The sequence below is a fragment of the Rhopalosiphum padi genome, chromosome 2, assembly GCF_020882245.1.
Source record: "Rhopalosiphum padi isolate XX-2018 chromosome 2, ASM2088224v1, whole genome shotgun sequence".
NCBI classification, from domain to species: domain Eukaryota; kingdom Metazoa; phylum Arthropoda; class Insecta; order Hemiptera; family Aphididae; genus Rhopalosiphum; species Rhopalosiphum padi.
The window spans coordinates 69,097,556-69,122,300 of NC_083598.1; the positions used below are offsets into that span (position 1 = coordinate 69,097,556).

At 27.9% G+C, this 24,745-nt stretch overlaps 3 protein-coding genes across 4 annotated transcripts; 2 read left to right on the plus strand and 1 right to left on the minus strand.

Annotated features, from left to right (window-relative positions):
- Window positions 1-830: 830 nt before the first annotated feature.
- On the plus strand, window positions 831-8,305 carry LOC132920859 (F-box only protein 28-like). Of its 2 annotated transcripts, none has more exons than XM_060983577.1 (8): window positions 831-1,166; window positions 3,163-3,437; window positions 3,508-3,756; window positions 3,818-4,010; window positions 4,080-4,248; window positions 5,514-5,570; window positions 6,416-6,572; window positions 6,683-8,305. In XM_060983577.1, the coding sequence occupies exons 2-8, from the start codon at window positions 3,234-3,236 to the stop codon at window positions 7,055-7,057; spliced, it is 1,404 nt and encodes a 467-aa protein (XP_060839560.1). In that variant the 5' UTR covers window positions 831-1,166; window positions 3,163-3,233; the 3' UTR covers window positions 7,058-8,305. The 2 variants fall into 2 exon arrangements, with proteins under 2 accessions (XP_060839560.1, XP_060839561.1); XM_060983578.1 differs by lacking the exon at window positions 831-1,166 and adding an exon at window positions 1,189-1,800.
- A 1,173-nt stretch (window positions 8,306-9,478) lies between these two features.
- On the minus strand, window positions 9,479-11,324 carry LOC132922417 (poly(A) RNA polymerase, mitochondrial-like). Its single transcript, XM_060985925.1, has one exon. It carries the CDS (start codon window positions 11,207-11,209, stop codon window positions 9,557-9,559), a length of 1,653 nt encoding a protein of 550 aa, XP_060841908.1. The 5' UTR covers window positions 11,210-11,324; the 3' UTR covers window positions 9,479-9,556.
- Window positions 11,325-12,326: 1,002 nt separating this feature from the next.
- On the plus strand, window positions 12,327-20,517 carry LOC132920830 (programmed cell death 6-interacting protein). The gene is made up of 16 exons (XM_060983527.1): window positions 12,327-12,835; window positions 12,916-13,040; window positions 13,129-13,256; window positions 14,204-14,357; window positions 16,751-16,875; window positions 16,953-17,054; window positions 17,126-17,345; window positions 17,404-17,527; window positions 17,615-17,792; window positions 17,868-18,029; window positions 18,091-18,246; window positions 18,316-18,531; window positions 18,607-18,753; window positions 18,921-19,059; window positions 19,146-19,313; window positions 20,114-20,517. Exons 1-16 carry the CDS (start codon window positions 12,624-12,626, stop codon window positions 20,203-20,205), a joined length of 2,448 nt encoding a protein of 815 aa, XP_060839510.1. The 5' UTR covers window positions 12,327-12,623; the 3' UTR covers window positions 20,206-20,517.
- The last annotated feature ends 4,228 nt before the right edge of the window (window positions 20,518-24,745 follow it).

A 24,745-nucleotide genomic window follows, 5' to 3' on the forward strand; every position in this document is an offset into this window, starting at 1 on the left:
CTTATGAATATTACAGATGAAGTGGATGTGATTATATACGGATATATTATTTAAGAATTCAAGATGTAGGTACCTACGCGTAAAAACGGCGGGAAAAAAATGTAATTTCCTACTTCGAGTCGTATTGCCGCTGCCGCCAACGTCGAGGGACACACAATATATTATTTATACTACCTATATTATTATTGTAACGTAGCTTCCGGTTTGGGAATTTAATGAGAAGAGAGAAAAAAATTCCTAGTGCCAATAACCCCTTGCCGGCGGTGACGGTGGCGGCGGGGACGCGCGTGGTACCGTGCCTATATTCGTGGTGGTGGTAACTGGTAGGTGTGGTAGCTGCCTGCTGCTGTGCCGCTATGGACCAGGAACCACAAAAAGTGGAAGACCATAATATTATTATTATTATTATTTATATGTATTATGTATATATTATTTAAAATGACCACGGCACGTGTAATACCGGTAGCTGTGGCTTCGGCGGTCGTGTCTAGAATACATACTACATACATCTATGACATAAGCCTATGTTCATTGTAGGTTTATGCCCCGTCGGCGATCGTGTTTAGGAGATATATTAGGACCTAGGTATAAAAAAAACCCATGTTTATTATAGATCTACGGGTACGAAGTGTCTAGGAGGTCTGTACTTACTACTGAGTACTGTAGAAGTGTAGAAGAAAGGAACGACGAGTCTTTTTAATTTTTATTAACGTACCCACCGGGATATTGGCAACACTGCGCGGCCGCGGCGATCGCTCGGTTGTGGCTCTTGTCGGGGGTTTGTCGCGGCGCCCCACCAACGGCTCGCCCGCCCGCCCGTCAAACGCTCGCGGGACACGTCTCGCGTTCCCTATCCAGTACGGACACCGATCATCACACAGTGTTGGCGCGATCGCATTTCGGATCCATTTCGCATTTGTACAGCAACTCTATCGCGGTCCGGTGCTGGTACTGACTGCTTTTGCGTGCCAATCAACAGCCTTGCGCCTCCACCGCCCCGCCGTCCATGTTGGTGGTCGTTACCGAGGCTTGTGTTTCGGCGTTCGGGAGATTTTCAAACGCTCGTTGCGGAGTGCGGACCACTGCTGTGTTATTTTAGAATATTATTATTATTCCGACTTGCCATCCGCTATCGTATTTTTCTGGCGGTGCCGCAGGACTCCAAGGTAACGTAACGCATTCCGCGGCCGGACCGGCCAGGCGGCCCGCCGAAGTTCATCCGGTAGCGGGTACCGGCGGGACGTGTAGCGCGATGCACGAACTATTGATGTAGGCGACACGGAACATCCGTCGTATCTGTCTATGCGCGCCATACACAAGGTCTACCGACCTTTGTACTTTCGGGTCTAGCGGAGCTTTTTCTCGGCTTTCGACGTTTTTTCGCTTGTTGTGTTTTGGGCGCGAGATTTTTGTATACGCACGCAGGCGAAACAGTGTTCCGGCTCTACCGGACGATAGGCTTTTTTCCCTCCCTCGCGCCACGACCACCCTTCCCTGCTGTATACGTCACCTTGTCTATGCTCCCCCGCCGAAAACCTGATAACGCGAGCCTTTGTCCTTAAAGGTCCATTGTTTCGTCCTCGCAGAATCATCTTCCGCGCTTTGTGTGTATCTCCTTAGTTCTTTGCCAAGCCACACAAAACTTTTCGAAAATTTTATTGTTTTTGGTCTGTCGCGCCAACTCGTTATTTAAATTTATGTTTTACTTGAGACGTTCGACGAATCGTTTTTTTACATTTTTTCGCGCAAGTATCAGTGCGTAAACGTATTAGCTTTTGTCAACATCTTTCTGGAATCTAGGTTTGTCCAGGATACGTTTATGGTTTATTTGAAGATTTTTATTTTTTGCCAATATTTCATTAACCCGTAGTGTTAGTTACACTAGAATTAGACTTAGTGTTGATTTGTATTTATTCAATAACATTATTGGTAGTAAAACTCAACCAATTTCATAGTTTACTTCTTACCTAATTGCAAATCAATATTATCTAATATAGTGTGCTCTCTTCTCTTACGTTTTATCAACTTTAAAATATTTTGTATATTCAACTATAACTAGCATTACACAATTATTTTTTTTATTTTATTTTATGATTTACTATGAAAACAAGTTTTATTAATAACCAACTAGTATATTTGATAGAATACTTTTTTATTATATATTTCTAAATTTCAAGCTATAGGAAACTAGTTGTTAATTTTTTTTAATATAACTTATACTGTTACATATTTAGAATAATTTAGCATTTAATTATTTCAGTATAGGGGTATTTTACATTAAATTTTGTATAAATTAGTTTTGACAATTTCTATACCTAAATGAACATTTGACATTTTGCAATTTTTTTTAAGGCCGATTGTGTTAAAAATTAATTAGTATTTAAATTATAACTGTTGGATTAAAAATTGAAATATTGAAAATTGTGTTTGCTTTTTTTAGATAATTAAAATTCTTATGGTTTATGAAACTTAATATTAACTTAACTCTTTAAACAAATATAAAATATTAAAACTTAATTACATATTATTACGAGTACATTTTTTGGTATAGTTAATTCTAAAAATGCATTTATTTGTAAGAAAACACAATTTATTATAACTAAGAATATACCTAAGTAATTATATAAAATAAATAAAATACATTTTAAGTTATAATTTATTTTATGTCTTATTAATGTTAATAATTCACATTAAAAAATAACTTATTAAAAGTGATATCTCCAAGTACAATATATTATATTTGTATTGATAATCATAACATTAATATGTAATACTTAACTAAGATAAAACAATTGTTTAAAAAACCTGGACATATTTAATTAAGGACTAGGTACCTATTCAATTGAATAAATTTTAAAATAATTACTCTGTAAAAAAATATTAATTTATTATTCGTTTTTTATGAAAGTTTGAATTAATTCTTTTTACTTTTTCATTTTGTCATATTTATTAAGTGTTGAAATTATTCCTATGGATCTACAAAAATTAAATTCTAAATATGTCTCATCTAAGTGTGTTGTAATTTGATAAAAACTGCTATAGAGTATGTTTAAAGATTTTTTAAAGTATGTAATGACTAGAAAAACATTGATCTAATTAAATCGGATTTCTTATAATAAATCAAATATTTATTTATTTATTTTTTTTATTCATATGTTTTAGGTTTAAGTTGACACATACATCCAAAATTGTCATATATTTTCTACTAAGGAATAACATCAACATTATATAAAATGGTATCTACCAGGCAACAAAGTAGTAGTAGTTCTGGTTCTTCAACCAAAGTGGTTGTTATAACAAAACCTGAGAAAAATTTCAGTGTAGTTAATTTAGGCCAAAGTAGTTCCAGCCATATTAATTTGCTAGACCTTCCATATGAAATTCTTGAGAAGATCTTATCATATACTAATTTCAAACATATATCCCAACTAAGATCGGTAAGTAAAATAAATCTGACATCTTAGGTGTTTCTGTTTTTTTTTTTATTAATTTTTAATTTTTTTACAGGTTTCTCGGCATTTCAATGTGGTGTGTAGTACTATGTTAAATTCTACTTTTCAACGTTTGCAAAACCAAATGTTAAATCGCTTTCAAGTTATTAAAACAAAAATGCCCAGACGAGAATCTGCTAGGCGACAACATCCACTTGCATGTGAATCTGATATTGTTGAAACACTTCACATGAGATTATTATTATTGCGTATGGCATTTGGTAAACATATTGAAAGAAAACATATATGTTTTTTTGCTGGAGAGGTAATTTATAATTCTAAGTAATATTTAATTAATTTGTTTAATATGTGTATTTCTGTTTCAGATTTTAGATGAAGTGTACAAAATATTACATTATATTAAAGTTACTTCAAAGTTGGCAAGGCCATATAAAGTGACCGATGAACTATTTGACTTGTCCACAATGGCCATGGAATATTTTAGGGAAAAAATTGAACCAACTCTTCCAGAAATTAGACTTTTTGCTAATGATTATCATGAATTTCCATCACCTTTAGGTATTTATAAAACTATTTATGTTAAATAGCAAAACATTTTACTATAATATGATAATAAAAATATTTCAGGTCCACCTAATACTAGAACTATTACCAGTATGTGTCTGAGAAAACGTAGTTTAATGATACGTGAAGGTTCGGTTTCAAGTTTAGAAGGTAAAAGATCTTCATCAGAAAGTCCTCAATGTGGTTCTATGTTACGAAAGAGTGTATGTAAAATTAAACAAGGAATAAAAACGTAAGTCAAAATACACACTGACTTTATTTTCACAATCATAACCAAATGTTTAGTTTTTAAAAGTTAAAATATATAGAATGTTGTATTGAAGTATGAAGTTTGAAATACTAGTTTTACTATTAAAGTTTCTTTTGGAATCTCAGCTTAAAGATATTATATTGTTGGCTTTACAATATATGCTTTTTTTCATTTTAACTAATCATAACACTGGAAAAGTAAAAATAGTTGGGCGACACAAGTTCATCCAAGCCTGATACTATATATTTTGTATTTTTTGTTGTGATTCAAATAAGAATAATGGTAGGTATTTGAAATTGTTACTATATATTTATATTAGCATTTTCTTGGCAATGATAATGTCTGCCAGCTTCAATATTTCAAATCAATTTACCTATTATAAAAATATTATAAAGTGTATCACATAGGCTTTTATTGATATTTTAATCTTGAAATGTGTTATAAGTATTTTAAAGTTTTTTAATTTTTTATGTACCTGTATATGCCATTAAACTAGTATAAAAAAATTAGGAAAATAGAAAGGAACAGTTAAAATAGTATGAGTAAATTCTTATGTCTGAAATAGTAATCAGTAGGTAGTGGTATGAATTAAAAGAGTTAGACATTTGTATGGTATTTTACGCGCCTTTTTTAAACCTATTTATGTCCCTAGGACTAAATTAAGTATTGTATCTATACAAGAGGAGAGGTATGTCCACCATGAATGTATAATACATTATACATTATATTGATAATAGAAAAAAAAATTTTTTATAAATATAAGCTAGTTTTTTGGAGTATATATATCCCCTCCCCCAATGAAAATACCTGTCTATGCCATTAAGTAATTAGATTTCAAATTTGTATCAACCTTTAACACATAAATGACCCTATAAGAATAAGTTGTGTGACCACCTAAGATTTAGAGTGGAACATATGAACAATTTTTTCTTTTTTTTTACTGTGAAAACATTTTTTGGAGAATTAATGGTTTGGTTTTAAACTTTAGAGAGTGTTTTTTGATTGCAAATAAGATCTAGTATTCTAATTGGTACTTTAGACAGTTTGTGATTTGCATAACTTTTCAAAATAATTGGGAAAACTAAATATAATTTTTATAAACAAAATATTTTTAGTTTAAGACAAACTCAATTTTGTTTATGTCAGTATAGTATAGTCAATTATGTATGAGTGGTTAGGAGTCTTCTTCATTGAAATATTTAAATCTTTATATTAGCTCATCCTTTTACTATTTATTTTTTTAATAGGTCTCAAAGTTGTCATTTGGAACGAGATTTCTTAGATTTACGGAAACAATTGCGCAAGTAAGTAAAATTTTAAATATTATAGTTAAAACGATTAATTTGTTAACCATTATATACTTTTATGTTATAATCATAGATAATACATTTTATCTGTTTTTGTTCAAATCAATTAAATTATTACAAAAAATGTATTCAGAAGGGGTGCAAGTTTAAGCATTAAAAAAGTTTATATATCTATCCAATTACACTTCTAAAAATATTAAATCCCAATATGTATATAATTATTGTAAAACATCCTTTAATTAAACAAAAAGAAATTACAAATATGAAGGTCCCCCTCGTTGGCCGTATTTACTATTTTTTGTTTTAAAGATTTATATTTGTATACATGAACGCAATACTACAATATGTACATATTATGACATATACTACTATATGTCTTATAAAATTTCACACTGTGTGCCCCCCCCCCCCCCTAAATAAAATTCTGGATATGCCAATGCCGCCCACTGGGTTTAAGTATTGAATTAATTTTTAGTAAAATAGATCACATATAATATATAATTTTAAGTCAATGCCAACATTCTGTAGAAACAATAAAATAGTGTTATTAGGTTTGTAGTATTAATAAGTAGTGATAAAGAAAGAAAATTATTGTTTAATCAATAGTATACATTCATCATTCCTTCAGAATCTAAAAACATATGATTATGCCAAATGTCAAAAACTCAAAAAACATTAATTCAATATAGTATGCAATTATTTGCAAAAAAACAGTTTTATGAATCTTGCCACCATTTAGCAATTTTTTTTACTATGTATCATTTTTCGTGTCTTGGCAAGATAGATAAACAACTGCTTGAACTATAAACCAATAGTAAAAGTTTTTTTAAAATATTTTATAGAACATCAACTCAAGTAGGCAACGTGCAGCGTGAGTTAAAACAATGCAAATCACAAATGGCTGAACAACATAAAACATTGGTAGAATATTCGAATAGGATGGATGAATATGATAAGAAGAATGAAGAAACAAATCGAAAATTCAGCACATTGTTACAAGTTAGTATTAAATTGATTTTTTATTATGGGTTTCATTTTTTTCTTTAAATTTATGTAATTATAAAAAAAATTAATATTTATTCTATACTTTATAATAATTACTTTTATAGGAACTTAATAAATGCAAGACAGAAATTCAATATTTACAATCGGCTTCTTCATCGTCTACACTTTCAGTTTGCTCATCCTGTAGTACTACTGCAAGTGATCTATCTTTAGCTATGGGACCACCTGCTTTAAATTCTACTACCAATGCTGTACGAACTAGACTACATAGTCAAGGTGACCAAATTCCAGAAAATACTAACAAGGATTCTATGGAACAGAGTGAACCAGTAGTATTCGAAGAAGTAAAGAGTTCTGACGAACAGGAACCATCCACTAGTACTGGTGTTAAACGTAAATTAGAATTGGCTATTCCTAAAGCTGCTAAACGTGTCAGGGCTGTAGCTAAAAAAGTACGCAGCATTAATAACGTTAACTAGACAATAATTAAATTATAATGAAAATAATAATAATTTTTTATCGAAACGAATCTACCTCTCACATTCATATAGACTTAAATTGAATTTGAAGCATAAATTTTAGATACAAATTAATATTTAGTTAAAAGTCTTATCAATCACAATTTAAGTATAATTATCTTTTCCATATATAAATATAATATAGTTTAAATGTATAATAATTAATATATTCTACGATATCCTGTTAAATATATATACATATGTATTTACATATATAAATATATATATTTAGATAATATATATATATATGCATTTATATGTGTATATATATATTATTGATTGGGTTGTTTTTGAATTTTTACCTTGATGTCTTCCAATCAATAAATAATATTTAGTTCTACATTGTGTGCGTGATTAGGGAAGTTTCGAGTAACATTTTCTATTATCACATTTTTATTTGATTTAACAATAACAAAACAACTTAAGTTTATATTTTTGCTTAATAGTGTGCATTTTAATTTAAATATCAAGAAATAACTTTTTGATGATTAGATTTATTTTTTAATATTTATGTTCTAGTTCTCAATATTACGTCTAGTGTTCTATAGATACTACTAAGGTATCTTACAAATTTTTATCTTTTTAGTAATTATTCATGAAATGTAACTTAATTCTAATGAATAATATGTTCAATTCATTTTTATCAATTTTAGACAAAATTTGTATGTATATATTATATTATAATTCATTTTATTTGTATGTGACCAAATCAGATAACTATTATATTAATGCGTTTGTATTATACAACGTTTAAAACAAATGGTCATGCATTATTTAATAAATTTGGCAATAAAATGTATTGTATAAATTGCCATCTAGATAATAATGGTAATTTGTAACATTTGTACCAATAAGTTCAAGACTGTCCGTTTTTATTATTATTATTATTATTATTATTATTAATTATTATTATTGAAAAAATACCTATAACATCAGTCACAGTCTCGGTAATTATTTTCCAACAAATCATGATGTTATGAAATAATAACTATTTGACTACATTGGTATTATACTTAAAATGTTAAATTAATTTATATTCTGTTTTATTAAGATAATGCAATTGACAATTGGTCTTTACACTTGTATTCATATTTAATACTTAATAGTAAATATTATGTTTTTATGCTGGTCTTAAAAAATATATTGTTTACTATTTCGGTGTATCCTGAATTGAAAGATAAAATTAAAATAAACTAAATGAAACTTTGATTTATTGTGTTTTATTTAGACTACTAATATTCTATTAGGATAAAAAAAATAGCTTAATTAGCTATAATTATATTTCTGGCATCATACAATTGTTCAAAATATCCTATATAGCTTATTAGCTAATGGTGATCATCATAGGCGCAATTTCAATAAAAAAACTAAAAAACTGAGGGTGCTCAAGCTCTTAATTTTCCGAACATAGCGTTAAATTGCTTCGGAATGTGATATTATAAAAAAAATATTTGAGTGTGCTAATTTTAAAATTGGGAGTGCTTATACACACTAAGCGTCTTCCTAATTGTGCCTATAGTTATCATTAAGATAGAATGAAAATTTGTAAAATTGATATTTTATTATAAATGTTGTTAATAACAACAAACATTTATATACTCTTCTGAAATTTTAAATAATTATATATATAATATTTTTGGCTAAAAATAATTCTACCTACTATATTATTACAATTACAGTTTTTTTAATAATAATACTATATCTATAATATAAGGATGCTAAATACTAAGAATCTTCTTTTTTTATTAATTTATACATGCATTAGAAAATTAGTTGATCATTTTTAATATATTTTTGTGAATCTACCCACTTTAAACTTAAGTAAAGCTTATAGATGAGATATCAAGTATATTTCTAATTGTATTTTGGTTTATTTGTGTAATAAATCAATTTTACTAGATATCCATTACAGCGGTTAACTCTATCTAGTTACCCTTAAAATCTTTATAGTAGAACTTAATGTTAATTTGTTATAGACTTTGATTTGAGATAGATATCAAAAGACTGATGAACAAAATACTGAAGTAAGCATAATATGATGTATTAAACCTTAACTCATAAGAATTATTTAATGATAGATATTTTATTGATTGGTAACATTTTAGCAGGTTAGATTTTGAACAAATTATAGGTTGTAACTTGTAGAATTTAAAGATACTCTTATGACTTATGAGTAATGAGTTGCTATTTATGAAATTAAAATTACGTTATGAGTTATTACAAATCAATAATAATATTTTTAAGTATTATGTCTGCATTAATATCTAAATAGTTATAAAAAATAAATTTAGAGGAATTAATTCTATTATTAATAGAACCTTGAGACCTTGTTGTATTGGGTATAATATGCATAAATACAAAAGAAAGAAAAAAACAATAATATAATATTTTAATTTATAGTATATTCTTATTTTATTTAAAAAACACAATCTTTCTGTCACTGGGTTTGGGTTTTAACTGTTAAGTCAGTCTTTTGTCTTCTTGTGTTTGAGAATCATCAAATAAATCTTTGACAGTAACTAACCTGTTTGAATTTTTTATTTGATGTTGGATTTCAAAAACTATTTGATTTTTTTTGTTAACATCAAAACCTTTGAATAGATCTAATATATTAAATGAGTTTGTATTCATTAAGGAAGAATCTATAATCCATGCAGCATTTCTTAGTTCTATCCTGAACCTCTCCATTTCTTCTGAACTAACATTTTTACTAACATTAAAATGTACTTCTAATGGATTGACAATGTATAGGGCGCTATATTCAGGCTTATTGATTGTTTTTCCAAAATTTAGTGATATTGCATTTGTATTAAAATCAAATGATGCATAATATTCAAAAAAACCAAGTAAAAGTTGGTCCAAGGTTTTTTTATTTTCAACAACTTTATGAAGTTTTGATACATCTCTAAGGAACGTGCAGTTGATACCTTCATTTGTAATTCGAACATCACTATTACTGGCTTGCTTTACTAGCGTCTGAATCTTAGGAATGATTTTTTCTTGTTGCAAGTAAAATAACACTAATAGTGTTAATGAAAAATTGGTTATCCATCTCCCTGGTGTATCATTTGTTAAATTGATCTCTCTGGCCCACATTTTTATGGTAAAAACTAAAGGCCTAACTCTGTAGTCAAAATTACCAAAAATGTACAAAAGTTCAGACATATTAACAGCTGTCTCATTAGAAACTGCTAGATCACATTCAACACCAACAAAATCTTGTGAATATTTGACAATAGGTACTCTTGCTTGAGAAATACGTTTTACTCTTGAACAACCAGGTAAAAATAACTGCAATAAATCACCAAGTATTTCAACATTTCGTTGAGTTTGTGTCCGACTATTTGACACACATTTCCCATGATAAATCAATCGACTAGTTTTATTTTCTTTGATTTCACTGTCCATTATAACTAAGTCAATGTCAGAACCAATCTTACCAAAACTATTTACTGATGATCCAAAGGGCAATACTTTTGTCAATGGGAAAATACCTTTAAGTGCATTTTCAATTTGCATTGCTATTAGAAACCTCAATCTTGTACCAATATCATTTAGTTGTGTACACTTCAATAATAATAACATCTGATTAGACAATGAATCAAGTTTTTCCAGTCCAATATTTTTTATATTTGGCTCTATCATTGTTTGATTTGCTTGAAATGGAAAGTTTAATTTATCATCAGTACTTAATAATTTTGAATTTTTTTTACTTGCATTTGAACGAAACCAAAGAAATGGTGATCTTACAGCTACAACATTTGAATCTTTAACATAATATGTACTTTGGTCAAGCAACGTATTCACTGCTGATTGGTCTTCAAATTCGGTAAGTACAAAATGATTTGATCCAGCCAGTTGATAGTGAAATATATTTTTTATTGAACCAAATTTGGAGCAATATGAATATAGATCAGAAATTGAATTTTCTGAAGAAACCTGCACTAAGACACTGCATTTGGACTGAGACCGACGTTCACATATAAATTTATCATACAATACAAATGAATTTAAGTCATTGCAAGTATTTGATTTGTAACGTATAACACGGTGTTGCTTAATTAAATATTCATGTAAGTTACACAGACGTCTTAATGAACAAGTTTTATTCATTTTTAAACTTTTAATATAAATGTAACTATATCATTTTAACATATTTAAATATGTATAGAATGTTTAGTAAAAAAATATATTTATTAAAACATAAAAATAATAATTATATAGTTATAAGTTATAGTTTTAGTAGTTCTTGCATTCTGATAAGGCATTATAATTGATAACTGATATCAACCACGAGGTAGAAAAATGATAACTGGTATGAACCATGATGATAAAGTACATTTATAGCACCACAGAAAATAAAGTTTATACAATTGAATTTATATATATAATTTTTGTATGACGTATTGATCGAATCGACTATCGAGATCAAGATTTAATGTCATCTGGATCAGATTCTAAGATTTTTTCAAAACAAATTCCCCCAATTTCCTTTATACTTTTAAAATGTACACTTTAATATAGTCAGGTTAAAGTATAACTTATAAGTTATACTTGCTTATAATATTAATAAAAAGTGGAGTGCTGAGCAATGAAAGTAAAACAAGTTAGAAAAAAAGCATAATTTAAGATTTCTGTTTTTATTGAAATATTGTAAATGAGTAATGCATTTATAGCCTAACAGGAATAAAAATTAAATAATAAATAGCTCACATAAAATAAACCATCTAATAAAAATTAAATAATGTAAGCTTTTGTGAATAACCCTACCTAGTAACAATTAAATTTAGACGTTTAGAAAGGCTGTTAGTAGTATAAATCATAGACCAAATTAAGTGCATACGTATAAATATTAAATAGGTACTCAAGCAGTCAAGCTTGTGTTATAGGTATTTGTGTTTTTATCATATTTTTTTAATTCATACTACCGCCTATTCAAATAAATACATTTTAAAAGTTCTTTACTTTTTTAATATTCATTATTTTACCTCATATTAATATGTTCATTGTTCAAATCTTTTACCATATAGTATATATACTTAAATTCATATACTGTAGAGCAGTACAGTTATGTTCAAATTTAATTGTTGGCGAGGGAAATGTATAATTTCCATATTAAACATCTGTATGTGTTTTTTATTCCGGCAACACTGTAAACTGATAAGCAGATGAGTGACAATAAAGTCAGTTAAACCTTACTCCTTGATCATTATTATTCATTATATACATATCGTGTTATTATTATCGCCCAATGCCCTCACGGAAGTTTTGTTCACTCTTCACAGCTTAAACAGTTATATACTCTCGATCTTGAACTCGTTGGCTTAGTCATTATTAGTCATCACACGTTTGCTGTTATTGTCGAATTATGTGTTAACAACTCTTGGATATCTGTATCTTAGACTTAATGTTTTATAGAGAAGTCCATTTATGAGCCCGTCGTTCACTGATCAAGAGTACATCGTACCTTTGTTTCATATCGTCTCTGTTTTTTAAATTTGTGAAATTTTTCGTTACGATACTCAGTATGGCGACTACGACGTTGCTGGCAGTGCCCACGAAACGCGCGTCTGAAGTAAACATCGTGAAACCTTTGCGAAATCTGATATCGTCGCATTACAACTCTGCTGACAACCCTGAAGACTACACAGAACCTATCAACGAATTGAGCAAACTCCGAAACCAAGCACTTTGGAAAGTGTTGGACAAATATGACAATTCTCTTGAACTAATATACACGTAAACTATCATAATTTAATTTTACTAATAATTACTTAAATAGTATAGTTTATATATATGTGTGTGTGTGTATTTTGCAGTTATTATGATCAGATTACTTCATTAGAATCTAAAGTGCCGCCATCTGAAGTACAGATTCCTTTTAAGTGGAAAGATGCATTCAATAAAATGACATCATTCTTTGCTAATGGAAAAGTCAGTATAAGTATGTTCAAATTATATAATACCTCAATAAATTATTTTATATTCATTTTAAATATTTACTATATTAATGTTTATTTTATAATTTTTAGCTCTCTGTTCATTTGCTTATGAAAGAATATGTGTACTATTTAATATAGCAGCTCAACAGAGTGCAATAGCATCTGCCCAAAATTTGGAAACCGATGATGGATTAAAAATGGCTGCTAAACTTCTCCAGGTAAATAAAATAATCACCTTTATATTATGGAATTCAATTTAAATGTTATATTTTTAAAATAGTTTGCCTATCTTATTTTAATAGTTAAAGTTTGAGCTTTTAAATGTTAAAGATTGGCTCATTCTATTAAATAAAATAAATATCTAAATAAAGTTTTAACCTGTTTTAACTTATAACTAGTTCTCAGACCATATATGAAATCCAATTACAATTTTTTGTCAAGGTTTTGTGTAATCATATAATGTGATATTATCCATAAATGTTAGTTATTTGCATTTCATTTTTCACTTACATTTTCCATAAACATTTTAAAACATATGATAGTTTGATTATTTTACTTTGTTTGGCGAGAAAATGCAATTCAACCTCATGTGAAATTACTTCTATCACTGTATAAATCTAAAAAATCACGGCAGTAGATAGTGACGGTCAAACATTTATTGGTAGATAGGACTGATAGGAGGAATGTGGTTTTAGAAGATATGCAGACTAGACAATCAGTTTGGGTAATTGGGTTGTCACAAATATATTACTTGGCCAAATAGATTATATAGATAATTTGTCTAGAGAAAGAACATGAAAATTCTGTGCTTCATCTCCATATGACATCCTGTCATAATGGTTACAATGGCTATGTGGCATGTGTGTATGTAAATATAATATATATGCAAAATAACTGATTTTCATGGTGCCATAATGTGCATTCTTGCTAGACAGAACATAGAAAGGTATAAAATAAAACGAAACGATCTTAGCATTATAATCGTAATAAATTTAATAAAATATATTGATTATTTAAAAAAATCATTATTACTGATAGATTTTACAATTTGTTGATTTAACCTTTTTCAATATATTCAATAATTAATATAAAATTATTTTCTTCTGTTACAATTTATGTATTATAATTGTTTTCAATTTTATAATATTAAAATATTTGTTCATAGCAAAGTGCTGGTATATTTAATACGTTAAAAACAACAGTTATGAATGTAATTCAACAAGATCCAACTCCAGATTTAAATCCAGATACATTGGCAATGTTATCTTCTCTTATGTTGGCCCAAGCTCAAGAAGTGTTTATAGTCAAAGCTAATATAGGTAAGGATATCTGTGTTGGTTTTTGCATGTTATTATATTTTATAATAATCTTTCATCTCAGATAATTTATTTTAATTTTATGATACAAAAATGTATCTTTACTTACAATAAATAAATATATATTTGGCTGTGATATAGGTAGTATTCTTTTATTTATTAGAAAATAATAAATTATAAACTTAATAGAATTTAAAGTTTGTAATTTAGATCATTTTCAAATTTATTTTGTCTATTTACAAGAGACTATGAAGGAAGCAATACATGAATATTTAATTATTGTTTTGTAATATGGATTATTATCAGAATTATTGTTTCATATTTCACTACACATGCTTGAATCTAAATCAAAATTGATTGCTGGGTATGATGTTGTTAAATGTTAATGTCTGAGAGTAAAATGAATTTGTTTATCATAATATTTTAATGTACAGTGAAGCCTTCTCTAAGAGACACCACCCAATAAACAATGTTTTTTTGTGAACGAGTACATTTTCACTACTTTTCAATGGAGAAAATCTCTGAATAGTAGATACCTATTTTAATCTTAATTTAAAAATTACAAACAATGACAGAAATATATGCTTATTCTAATTTAATGATAGATTGATAACAAACTCATTCACAATCCAAGGTTTTTAAATCAAATTGAATTTTATTTAGGTGGGTATGTATGCATTTCTTTTTTTATATTTATTTAAATGTGTATTGTTAAAATATTAAATTTATATATTATTAAAACTTTAAATAATTATATTATAATTTAATTTAATTTAATCTAGCATATATTATTCCTTTTATGAATTCCAAAAATTTACCCCCCTCTGAATAACCAACAAAATGTTGGTGATCTACTAAAGTGTCCACAATTTAAAGGTATAACTATATTTTTAAGTACAAGTAGAGTTAATTATCATAGAAATCTTTTAGAGCAAAGATTATTTGAATGTTTATTCTATTTAATTATAAGAATACTATTTTAATATTTATAAGTGGTTGGATAGTTAAAAGTATTGACTATTGAATCTATAAAAATAATATCTGATAAAATGTACTTATATTTGTTTAATCTTAGTAATATTTCTTAAAAAAAGGTCTAAGCTACAGTATTTAATATTTTACTGTAAGGTGTATATTTGTATAACTATACAACATAAGTCTTAGTTTTTTAAAATATTCCAATGTATTTTTGTTTAGATGAAAAAATTTGACTACAAATGAGTATTAATTTTATTGCATGATTTTGCATTATTTTTATTATCATGTTATGCAACAGTACAATAGAATCAGTAGACAGCACATACTTGGATAAATAAAATAAATAAAAATAGCATAGTTATTAGTAAATTTTTTGTTGCATTAGTGGCTTAGATCCTCATTAATCAAATTGTCATAGAGAGTTTGATCAATACTGAGCTATGTTCTGCATGCATTCTAGTGTAGTTCTGTAATTCCCTTTATAGTATAACTGATTGGGCATTTTCATTACTTCAATAGGCGGCCATTATTTGTTCATCATATTTATACAGGGCTGATGAGTCTTCCAAGTATACCTACAATGTAAGGTTGGTTTTGCATCATTCAACTTGTCCTCGATCGATTTAGTCTTTTTTCTATAATCCTTTTGTAGTTGTATTCTGATATAAGGATTTATATTAACATTATTCACTCTATATTGTCTTCAATAATTCTTCTTTATCTCTCAATTTACTTATAGTTGAGATTTCTCCTTACCTTTACCTTTTCAGACAATTATTTATAGAATTAAGCCTATATCATTCATAATTGTTGTTTGATGCTAGTCAACCTTTACAGATTGTTGAATTTTGGTTGGGCTACATCAGAAAAGGTGTAATTTGTTTGCTGGAATTTGTTTTAACTGCAGGTTAGTTGGCATGTTTTATTCAGAGCTGTGTTTATCTTTTTTGTATTTAGGCTAAACTTGTGAATTCCCAGTCAAGAACCAGAATGCTTATGCTGTAATTTATTACTTTTATTGATTTTTGTTTTTCCTCAGTGTACTTTATGTGATTTTGATTTGTCTAATATTACCCTTGGGTACTTATTGTTTGGGTAGTTAGTTACCGTTCCATATTATTTGAAGTTTTCATAAGATTAGGTATTTGCTTGTAATTCTATTTAGAATTTAATTTAATTGAGTATTTTTTTCCTATGTTCTTAAAAATTAGTCAGCGGATTGATAATTCCACTGCTGCCTTACTTACATCATGGATAAGATTCTTACATAATATAAGATTTTACATAAAATAAAATTATTACAATTCTTAAAGTAGAAATAAATATTGAGATGGTTTCATTTTTATGATATCAGCCTTATAAATTTATTAGTTTTTGTTATTAAAGTATTTACTGATACTATATTTTATTTATTTTAGATAAAATGAAAGATCAGACGATTGCTAAACTATGTGCACAATGTGAAGAATATTATGCAGAAACAGCAAAAATGATGGAAAGAGAAACAGTTATGATGTCTTTGGATAAAGAATGGACATCAAATGTAAATACTTGATATTTTATAAAATATTATTTGATTTCACAAATATCCAAACATTTTATTGAATTTAAATTTGATAGGTTTATGGAAAACAGGCAATGTTCCATGGTTTGGCTCAGTATTATCAAGCAATGGTTTGTAAAAATAATAAAACTGTTGGTGAACAAATAGCTAGACTTAATGTATGTATAAAGAATTATTTTGAGATGAGTGCAATATAATTATACATTTTGATTGTTATGGTTTTATTCAGGTAGCTATTTCATTTCTTAAAATTGGTCAAGATCGATGTGCTCGTTCACTTTACAACGAACTTCTGAATAAAGCTATGCAAGAGTTAAATGAAGCAAAAAAAGATAATGACTTTATTTATCATGAACGAATTCCAGATGTTAAACATCTAGAACTAATATCTAAAGTTGCAATTGCCAAACCAACTCCTATACCATCAAAGTTTTCATCTAAATTCAAAGGTATATATTTTTATTTATATTGTTTGTACTTAAATTAATTTTACTCCGTTTTTTTTAGATTTGTTTGAAGATTTAGTACCAATATCAGTTCAACAAGCACTTAGTGCATATGATGTTCGTAAAACAGAACTTGTTAATTCAGAAATTGGAAAGTTGAGAGAATCTACACAAATATTGAATGGGTATGTCGTATAACTATTATTTACTTACACTAGAAAAATCAAAATGACTTAATATATTTTAGTATATTATGGTGCATTTGTTCATAGATGTTTAGCGTCATTAAATTTGCCAGCAGCACTAGAGGATGTTAAAGGTGTAGGAATACCACAATCATTAATAGAAAAATCAAACAATGTACGAATGATCGGCGGAGTTAATAAGTTAGAAATTATGATCAGAGAATTACCAGAGCTATTGAAACGAAACGAAGAAATAATCAATGAGGTTATTTATTTCTATATTTATAAGTTATTCTAATAAACGTATTGAACAATTTTGTTTATAAAAAAAATGCTTTAGTCTGAACGGATGTTAAATGAAGAACAAGCATCTGACGAACAACTCCAAACACAGTTTAAAGATAAATGGAATCGTACAAAGTCTAGTGTTCTAACTCAAGTTTTTAAAGTTAACATAACTAAATATCGTGAAATCATTAAGAATGCTAAATCTGCTGATAAGGTAAAATTATTGAGATTTTATCAATATGTAAAGGTTTTTGATTACATTTTTATTCTATTAGATGATACATGAAAAGTTTGAAATACACAAACGAGCCATTTATTTATTATCTGAAGGCCACGAAGCCATAAAAAATGTATTGCCAGTTGGATCAAGTTCTGGGGTCAATTTTGCCAATTCCACAGCTGCTGATAAATTAAAACACTTAATGGAAGAGGTAAATATAAAATTAATATATTAATAAATTCTATTTTCATGAATTATTTTTATTTAAAAATTAATATAGGTAGAAGCATTGAAAAATGAAAGAGATGTTATTGAAACGGAATTAAAATGTGCCACGACTGATATGAAATCAAAATTCTTGAATGCTTTATCTGAGGAAGGATCTATTCATGAAGCTAATTTGTCAACTGAGAGTTTGGATCAATCTTATGGACATTTAAAAGCTCAAGTTAATGATAGTCTAGCTAGACAAGAGAAACTTCTATCTAATATACAAGTATATTCTTAATATTCTATTATTCTTATTTTTAATATTTTTCTATTATAATTAATTGATCTTCTTTGATTCTAGGTGGTGAATACAGAATTTTGTAGAGAAAAGAGTAGTGGTGGCCAAAGGGAAGTCCTCTTTAAAGATTTAGCATCTGGCTATGATGTATTTAATGATTTACAGAATAATTTAATTGAAGGAACCAAATTTTATAATGACTTAACCGAAGTAATTATATGAAATATTCTATTTATGATAATTAAAAAATGTATCATAGTAAAATAGTTTAGACTTTAGAATATACTATATGTAACAAATTAGTTTTTGGTTGTTAAACTTAAAATTAGCACTCATTATTTTTAATTAAATAATAATGATTGTTTCTGTTGCTATAGATTTTAATTACTGCTCAAAATAAAATTTCCGACTTTTGTTTTGCTCGAAAAGCAGAAAAAGAAGAGTTACTTAAAACATTAACTTCAGATTTGAGTAGAGAAAAACCCATTTCCATTCCAGCTGCACCTGCTAAAAGCCGTAAGTATACTTTTACTTTTATTATTTAAATTTGTATCTATATGAGTTGTGTTAATACTTATTTTTAATTCAATTTTCTCATACAGATGAATTTCCAGTTAATACTCAGCTCCCTTATCCTATGCAACCACAGGGTATGCCCTTACCATACACACTTCCAAGGACTGGACCATCTTACCAACCCTATATGTGTGCACCACCTATGCCAACTACATACAATCCCTATGCAACACTTCATCATTATCAGCCACAAGGTAAATAATGTGCTACATATTATATTGTAACCAGGGAGCGAAAAAGATATTTTTTTAATGGGTCTCGGCCGTTGAGTCTAAACTAGTTACATTATTTGCAAGTATTGTGATTTAAACCAGATTTTAGCTTTTGTGGGTTAAGTTTTCTATTTAATAAAAATATCAGACACAAAATTTATGTTTATATAGCCTTCTATAGTTCTATGTATGCTTAAATACTATTAGTTTCGAGACATTTGAGTACACGATCAAGCAAAATACTTAAATATTTAATGTGAATCAAATTATGTCTATACTCTAGTTTATGTAAGTCTAAGAGTAACCTCAGCAGTAACTGATTTTTGATCAGCTTAGTCGGACCCTATCGTCATCTTTTGTTTATGACAATCAGCTGCATCCAAAATTGCTATACTGTGTTAAATTTAATTATATAAAGACTATAATCTGTTGGATTAATAAAAAAATGTTTTCAAATGTGTGATAATCACACCCATTTGAGTTGTTATACACAGATTCCCACCTTCTGAGGTTATTTAGAGACTTAGAGTAAATTTAAATATATATATATATTAATTATTATTAAAAATTAATTTGATAGTGTTAATTTAATATTTTTATCTCATAAATGTTTTAATTTAATCTGTTTTATAGTAAAAAATAAAACAGTACAATCTTGAAAAAAACATTCTTTCACAGTCTTTTCAAGATTGTTTATTAATATTAATTTGTGTTTGTTGTGCGGAAAACCACAAAAATATTGCATTTACCAGTTATGCTTACAATAATGTATTTGGTTCCAGACTATCAAAATTATGCAGCTCAAGGCCAACCACAATATCCTCAATATCCGCCACAATACCCACCACAAAACCAGCAACAGCCACCGTGGTAAAAGTAAATTTGGTATGTTGATAGGAAAACTTATGCATTATTGTGATTGAACGTAGTTATCCTGGTGTTAACTAATTATGAATACCATTTTTTATAAAACAGAACAAAACTGTTATTAATTCTGTTTAAATTTAAATATTTTTCATGTATCAACAAAATTATTGCTAGTATACTATACTTACTACATCATTCATATTGCTTTAACATAATTTTTAGATTTAGCATATTATTATTTTCATTTATTATTTATTTAAACACTTTTGTTTATCTGTTTCACAATTAAATTATAATGTTTATTATTTTTTAATGTTAATTGAGAAATTTTATCATAGTTTTTTTTATAATTTATTGATTGCATTTAATAATAATTATTAATATGCATAAAATATAATAAAATTGAATAATGATAATACAGTTCCTACATTGTATTCACCTCAAGAATGGCACAGGTGTAGAAATACTTATTAAAATACTTAAATAAAAGTCTGACTGATTAGGATGACAATTTAATACCTAGATTTATTTACATGAGTTGATACACAAAAGGTACAACGATGAATTTAAAATTTGAAGCTGCTAATAAATTCTAAAATGTTTACAGTAGATTTTATTTTATTATATTTTTAATTTTTACTAAATTTTAGAATATTAAATCCTTATTAATCATTCATTATCAAATCAATTATATTATTATTACGTATTAAATGTCAGAATATTTATATTAAACTTGTCATGTCTATTCAATTTAACAAAATACAATTAATATAATTTATATTACTTATTTACTAATATTCGTCACTAGCTTAGGGCTAGAATTTCTATGCAGTAAAAAATTGTGAAATATGCAAAAAAAAATATTTTAAATATTAGTTAATATTATTACATCCTATTATTAAATTATGTTTTTTTAAATTTTCAAATGTGAACAACCGGCAATTAATCGAAGATTTATATTGGCCGAAACTCCATTCCACATCACACGATGTTGTCGGAGCACATTTAAATGATGTGATTTGTCCTGGTCTCCTGGGTTTAAAGTAATATTAACATCTTTTTTTCCGTTTATAATGTTACATATTTTGAGAAATGTTTTGAATCCCTTATTCTTCTTTAATATTAAGTCCATTTTAGTTTGATAGATAGTATATTTACGATAATTCGATAAATAAACCAATAATTATAGACGTTCCTTAAATGAATACTATTTAAAATTAACAAGATTCTCAAAAATGTATAAATATGCAATATATGCATTATGTTCAAAATAAGCAAAAATAATTGTACTATTTAATCAAGAAAAAGCCAAATCGTGGATATATCTGACAACCAATCAATTTGGACTTAAGGAAAAAGACATGCAAATGCATAGAAATCCTAGCCCTAAGTCATTACTAACAACTAATTATTAAAACAAATTTTAGATCAAAGTTAACAAAAAGGTAAAAAAAAATTAACAAATATCAATTTCTAAGATTTTGATGGAAAAAAAAACCGACAGTGATCACTTTATTACACTGATTATTATCAGTTATTACCCTTATTTTTTTCTTGTTGGTAAAATTACTATCAAACTTTTGTATGGCAGCATTGTATGTACTACTGGTACAAAGTAGGTAGGTATATCTAAATTTATATATATTTATGCATATAAAAAATACATTATTAATATAAATTGATATTTGGTATTTTCATTTGCATTTTAATGTAGTTACTAGTTACTGCACTACAGGAACAGTAAAATTGAGTAAATACTGAATACTGACGTAGTTCAATAAAGTGAGGGTATTGGACTACGCCTACGCGGTTTGATACCGGCCATTTTATAATAAATCGCCATAAGTTATAATTTATATTTCAATTTCACAATATTATATAACTTTGTGTATAACGACTAAAACGAATTATAAACACGGTTTACCTAAGGTACTATATTTTAAATAATGGTAATGACTATATAACGGATACTAGCCCATAGAAAACTCAAACTGGAACATCGCTGTGGTTTTTCACAGCTATAATATAAGCGCCACGCACGCGATTCTAATCTTTTAGGCGTCTCCGCCGCTGTCATCATCATATAATATTATATAAAAAGGTATTGACTGTTGGTCATAAATATACAACAAATCACGTTATAACGATACATACACGCACACATATATACATATATAAGTAGGTATATACAAGCGTTCGATTGGTCAGTTTAATATTATTATTGTAATAGTGTCGCGATTTTTACTTCGTTGCGCGTATCGGATGACGGCGTGCGCGTCACTGATGCAGTGGTTTGTGCTGTGCACCGTCGCGTGTTTAATGCAAATTAGATTTTAATTATTATGCATATAATGACTGCACACTACCTAGCACCCACTTATATACGTATCTGCATTGCGCTCTGTTGAAGGAGGCAAAGACCTCGTAAAATAGTGTATATACAGACAACTATAATATGGATAGACGAGTTAAGTACAATATAGACAATATGTAGTGTAATAGCACAACCTAATGGCCATATGGGTAAGTACGGCGTGTAATACGTATTATATAATACATTAATCTGCATGTATAACCCTTTCAGACACCTGTAGCTATTGAGTATAAATATGTGTATAAATAGGTTGTATGTAATGCGCCTCTATTATACATAATAATATGCGTGTGTAATGCCTAATTATTTATGTATAAGTAATCAAATTACAGTGCAGCGTATTACTTTCTGTTCTTTTTTGCTTTTGACTATTACAATGTATTATTTATATACGACTATACCACCTACCTATACTGTTATAGGTAAGTTTTCGACGTTATTCTCATACAATTATACATTTATACGGTACCTGTGTGGCGTGTGCTAAAAAATATACGGGTCACGAGTATTTCAATTAAACAGTACATTTTAATAATATAATATATATATGTAATTATTCTGTCCGCCTGTTTTGAATTTATGATCACGTAACTTCTGAACGGTTTAACCGTTTTCAATCAAAGTTATATATATAAATTCATTGACACTTGGAGAGTGTTTATGGTTTATTTTTTCAACACTTATATACGTAGGTTGCTATAAGATAGCTGACGCATGAATATAGTTTTAGGAATTTGGCTCACGGAAATTGAATAATTTGTTATTTAAATGGTTACTAAATTTATTACAGATTATAACACTGTTACAATGTTATATAAAAAATTGTTATAAATATATTAAAAAATACAACCCCAATGTCCCCAATATTTATAATTAACAATAAAGTCATATCATCATCCGACCAAATAAAATACTTAAGTTTAACATTACATAAACTCCTCGTCGCCTCGCATGGGGTCCGCATTTATAAATAAAAAAACAAGTAGCTAACATTAGACTCCACAAACTTCGTCGGATACGACGTGTAAAATCCAAAATAAACCTAAAAACAAAACTATTAATTTATAAAGCAATAATAAGCCCATCTGGTCCAAATTTGGGGACCGGCCAAGCCTTCCGACATCCATCTAATCCAAGTTCATCAGAATATTACTCTTCGATTAATCACAGGGACACCGTCGTATATTAGCATGGCTGGGCCAGTTATAATTAATTTTTTTAACTCGTTAAGTTAAATTAATAAAGAAAAATGTAAGTTAAGTTTAAAGTTCGAAGTTACTTTTTTATTTATTTAACTCGTTAAAAGTTAATTTGAAAAAAAGTAACTTACCTTAGTTAAAAATAAATTAGTTTTCTTTTTTTCGCGTAAAATTAATTACATGAAAGGTCACAGGAAACAATACGAACAAAATATACCTATAATAATTGTTAACGACACAACGAATTTATTGCTTAATAATTAATATATTAAAATCATTCTGGGTTTTCTCGTTAAGTTAGAAGTTACTTATGAAAATAAAAGTAGCTCGTTAAGTAACTTAACTTTTTAACTCGATAATGCCCAGTCTTGTATATTAGTAATGCTTCCCTTTACAAATACCTTAACATAACAATCGTTAAAGAATTAGCAACCATAAGTACAAATCATTCCGTTTCAAACTTGACTCCCACATAAATCCGTTATTCGTTAATAAAAATGAGATATATCCTCTCGGCTCTCACATCATATACGAAGCCTAAAAAGGAACTGTAGATTCGCGACCTATTTAGTTAAAAAAAAAAACTGCTTAGAACAATCTGAGAGTGCGTTGCTATAATGGGCCTTTTCCTCCAATCATATCATTCATGCCTTTTTATGTTAAATCCATTATTTATCATATTTACTTTTTTTTATGTAAGTACTGTATAGATAGTAAATTTCTCTTTTAATAAAATTAAAATGAACAAAAAAATAAAAAAATATAACTACCTACTTATGAAAACAATTATACATATTACGTATTTTTCGTTGTATTTATTATCTAGTGATTTATCATTGAATTCAAATATAACACTTCCATCACACTATATTATAAGTATCACTGTGACCTACTCAATGACGAAACCTACTACTGCAGGCTCACAGCAGTGTGACTTTCCCAGTTTTCTAAATTCATATATAGTACTAATTACT

Bases quoted from the DNA above. Each gene is read 5' to 3' on its own strand.
- LOC132920859 (XM_060983577.1), top strand. From the start codon at position 3,234: ATGGTATCTACCAGGCAACAAAGTAGTAGTAGTTCTGGTTCTTCAACC. The intron at 4,011-4,079 runs GTATTTATAAAA...AAAATATTTCAG, and splicing joins TGAATTTCCATCACCTTTAG to GTCCACCTAATACTAGAACT. The intron at 5,571-6,415 runs GTAAGTAAAATT...AATATTTTATAG, and splicing joins TTACGGAAACAATTGCGCAA to AACATCAACTCAAGTAGGCA.
- LOC132922417 (XM_060985925.1), bottom strand. From the start codon at position 11,209: ATGAATAAAACTTGTTCATTAAGACGTCTGTGTAACTTACATGAATAT.
- LOC132920830 (XM_060983527.1), top strand. From the start codon at position 12,624: ATGGCGACTACGACGTTGCTGGCAGTGCCCACGAAACGCGCGTCTGAA. The intron at 12,836-12,915 runs GTAAACTATCAT...TGTATTTTGCAG, and splicing joins TCTCTTGAACTAATATACAC to TTATTATGATCAGATTACTT. The intron at 13,041-13,128 runs GTATGTTCAAAT...TATAATTTTTAG, and splicing joins TAATGGAAAAGTCAGTATAA to CTCTCTGTTCATTTGCTTAT.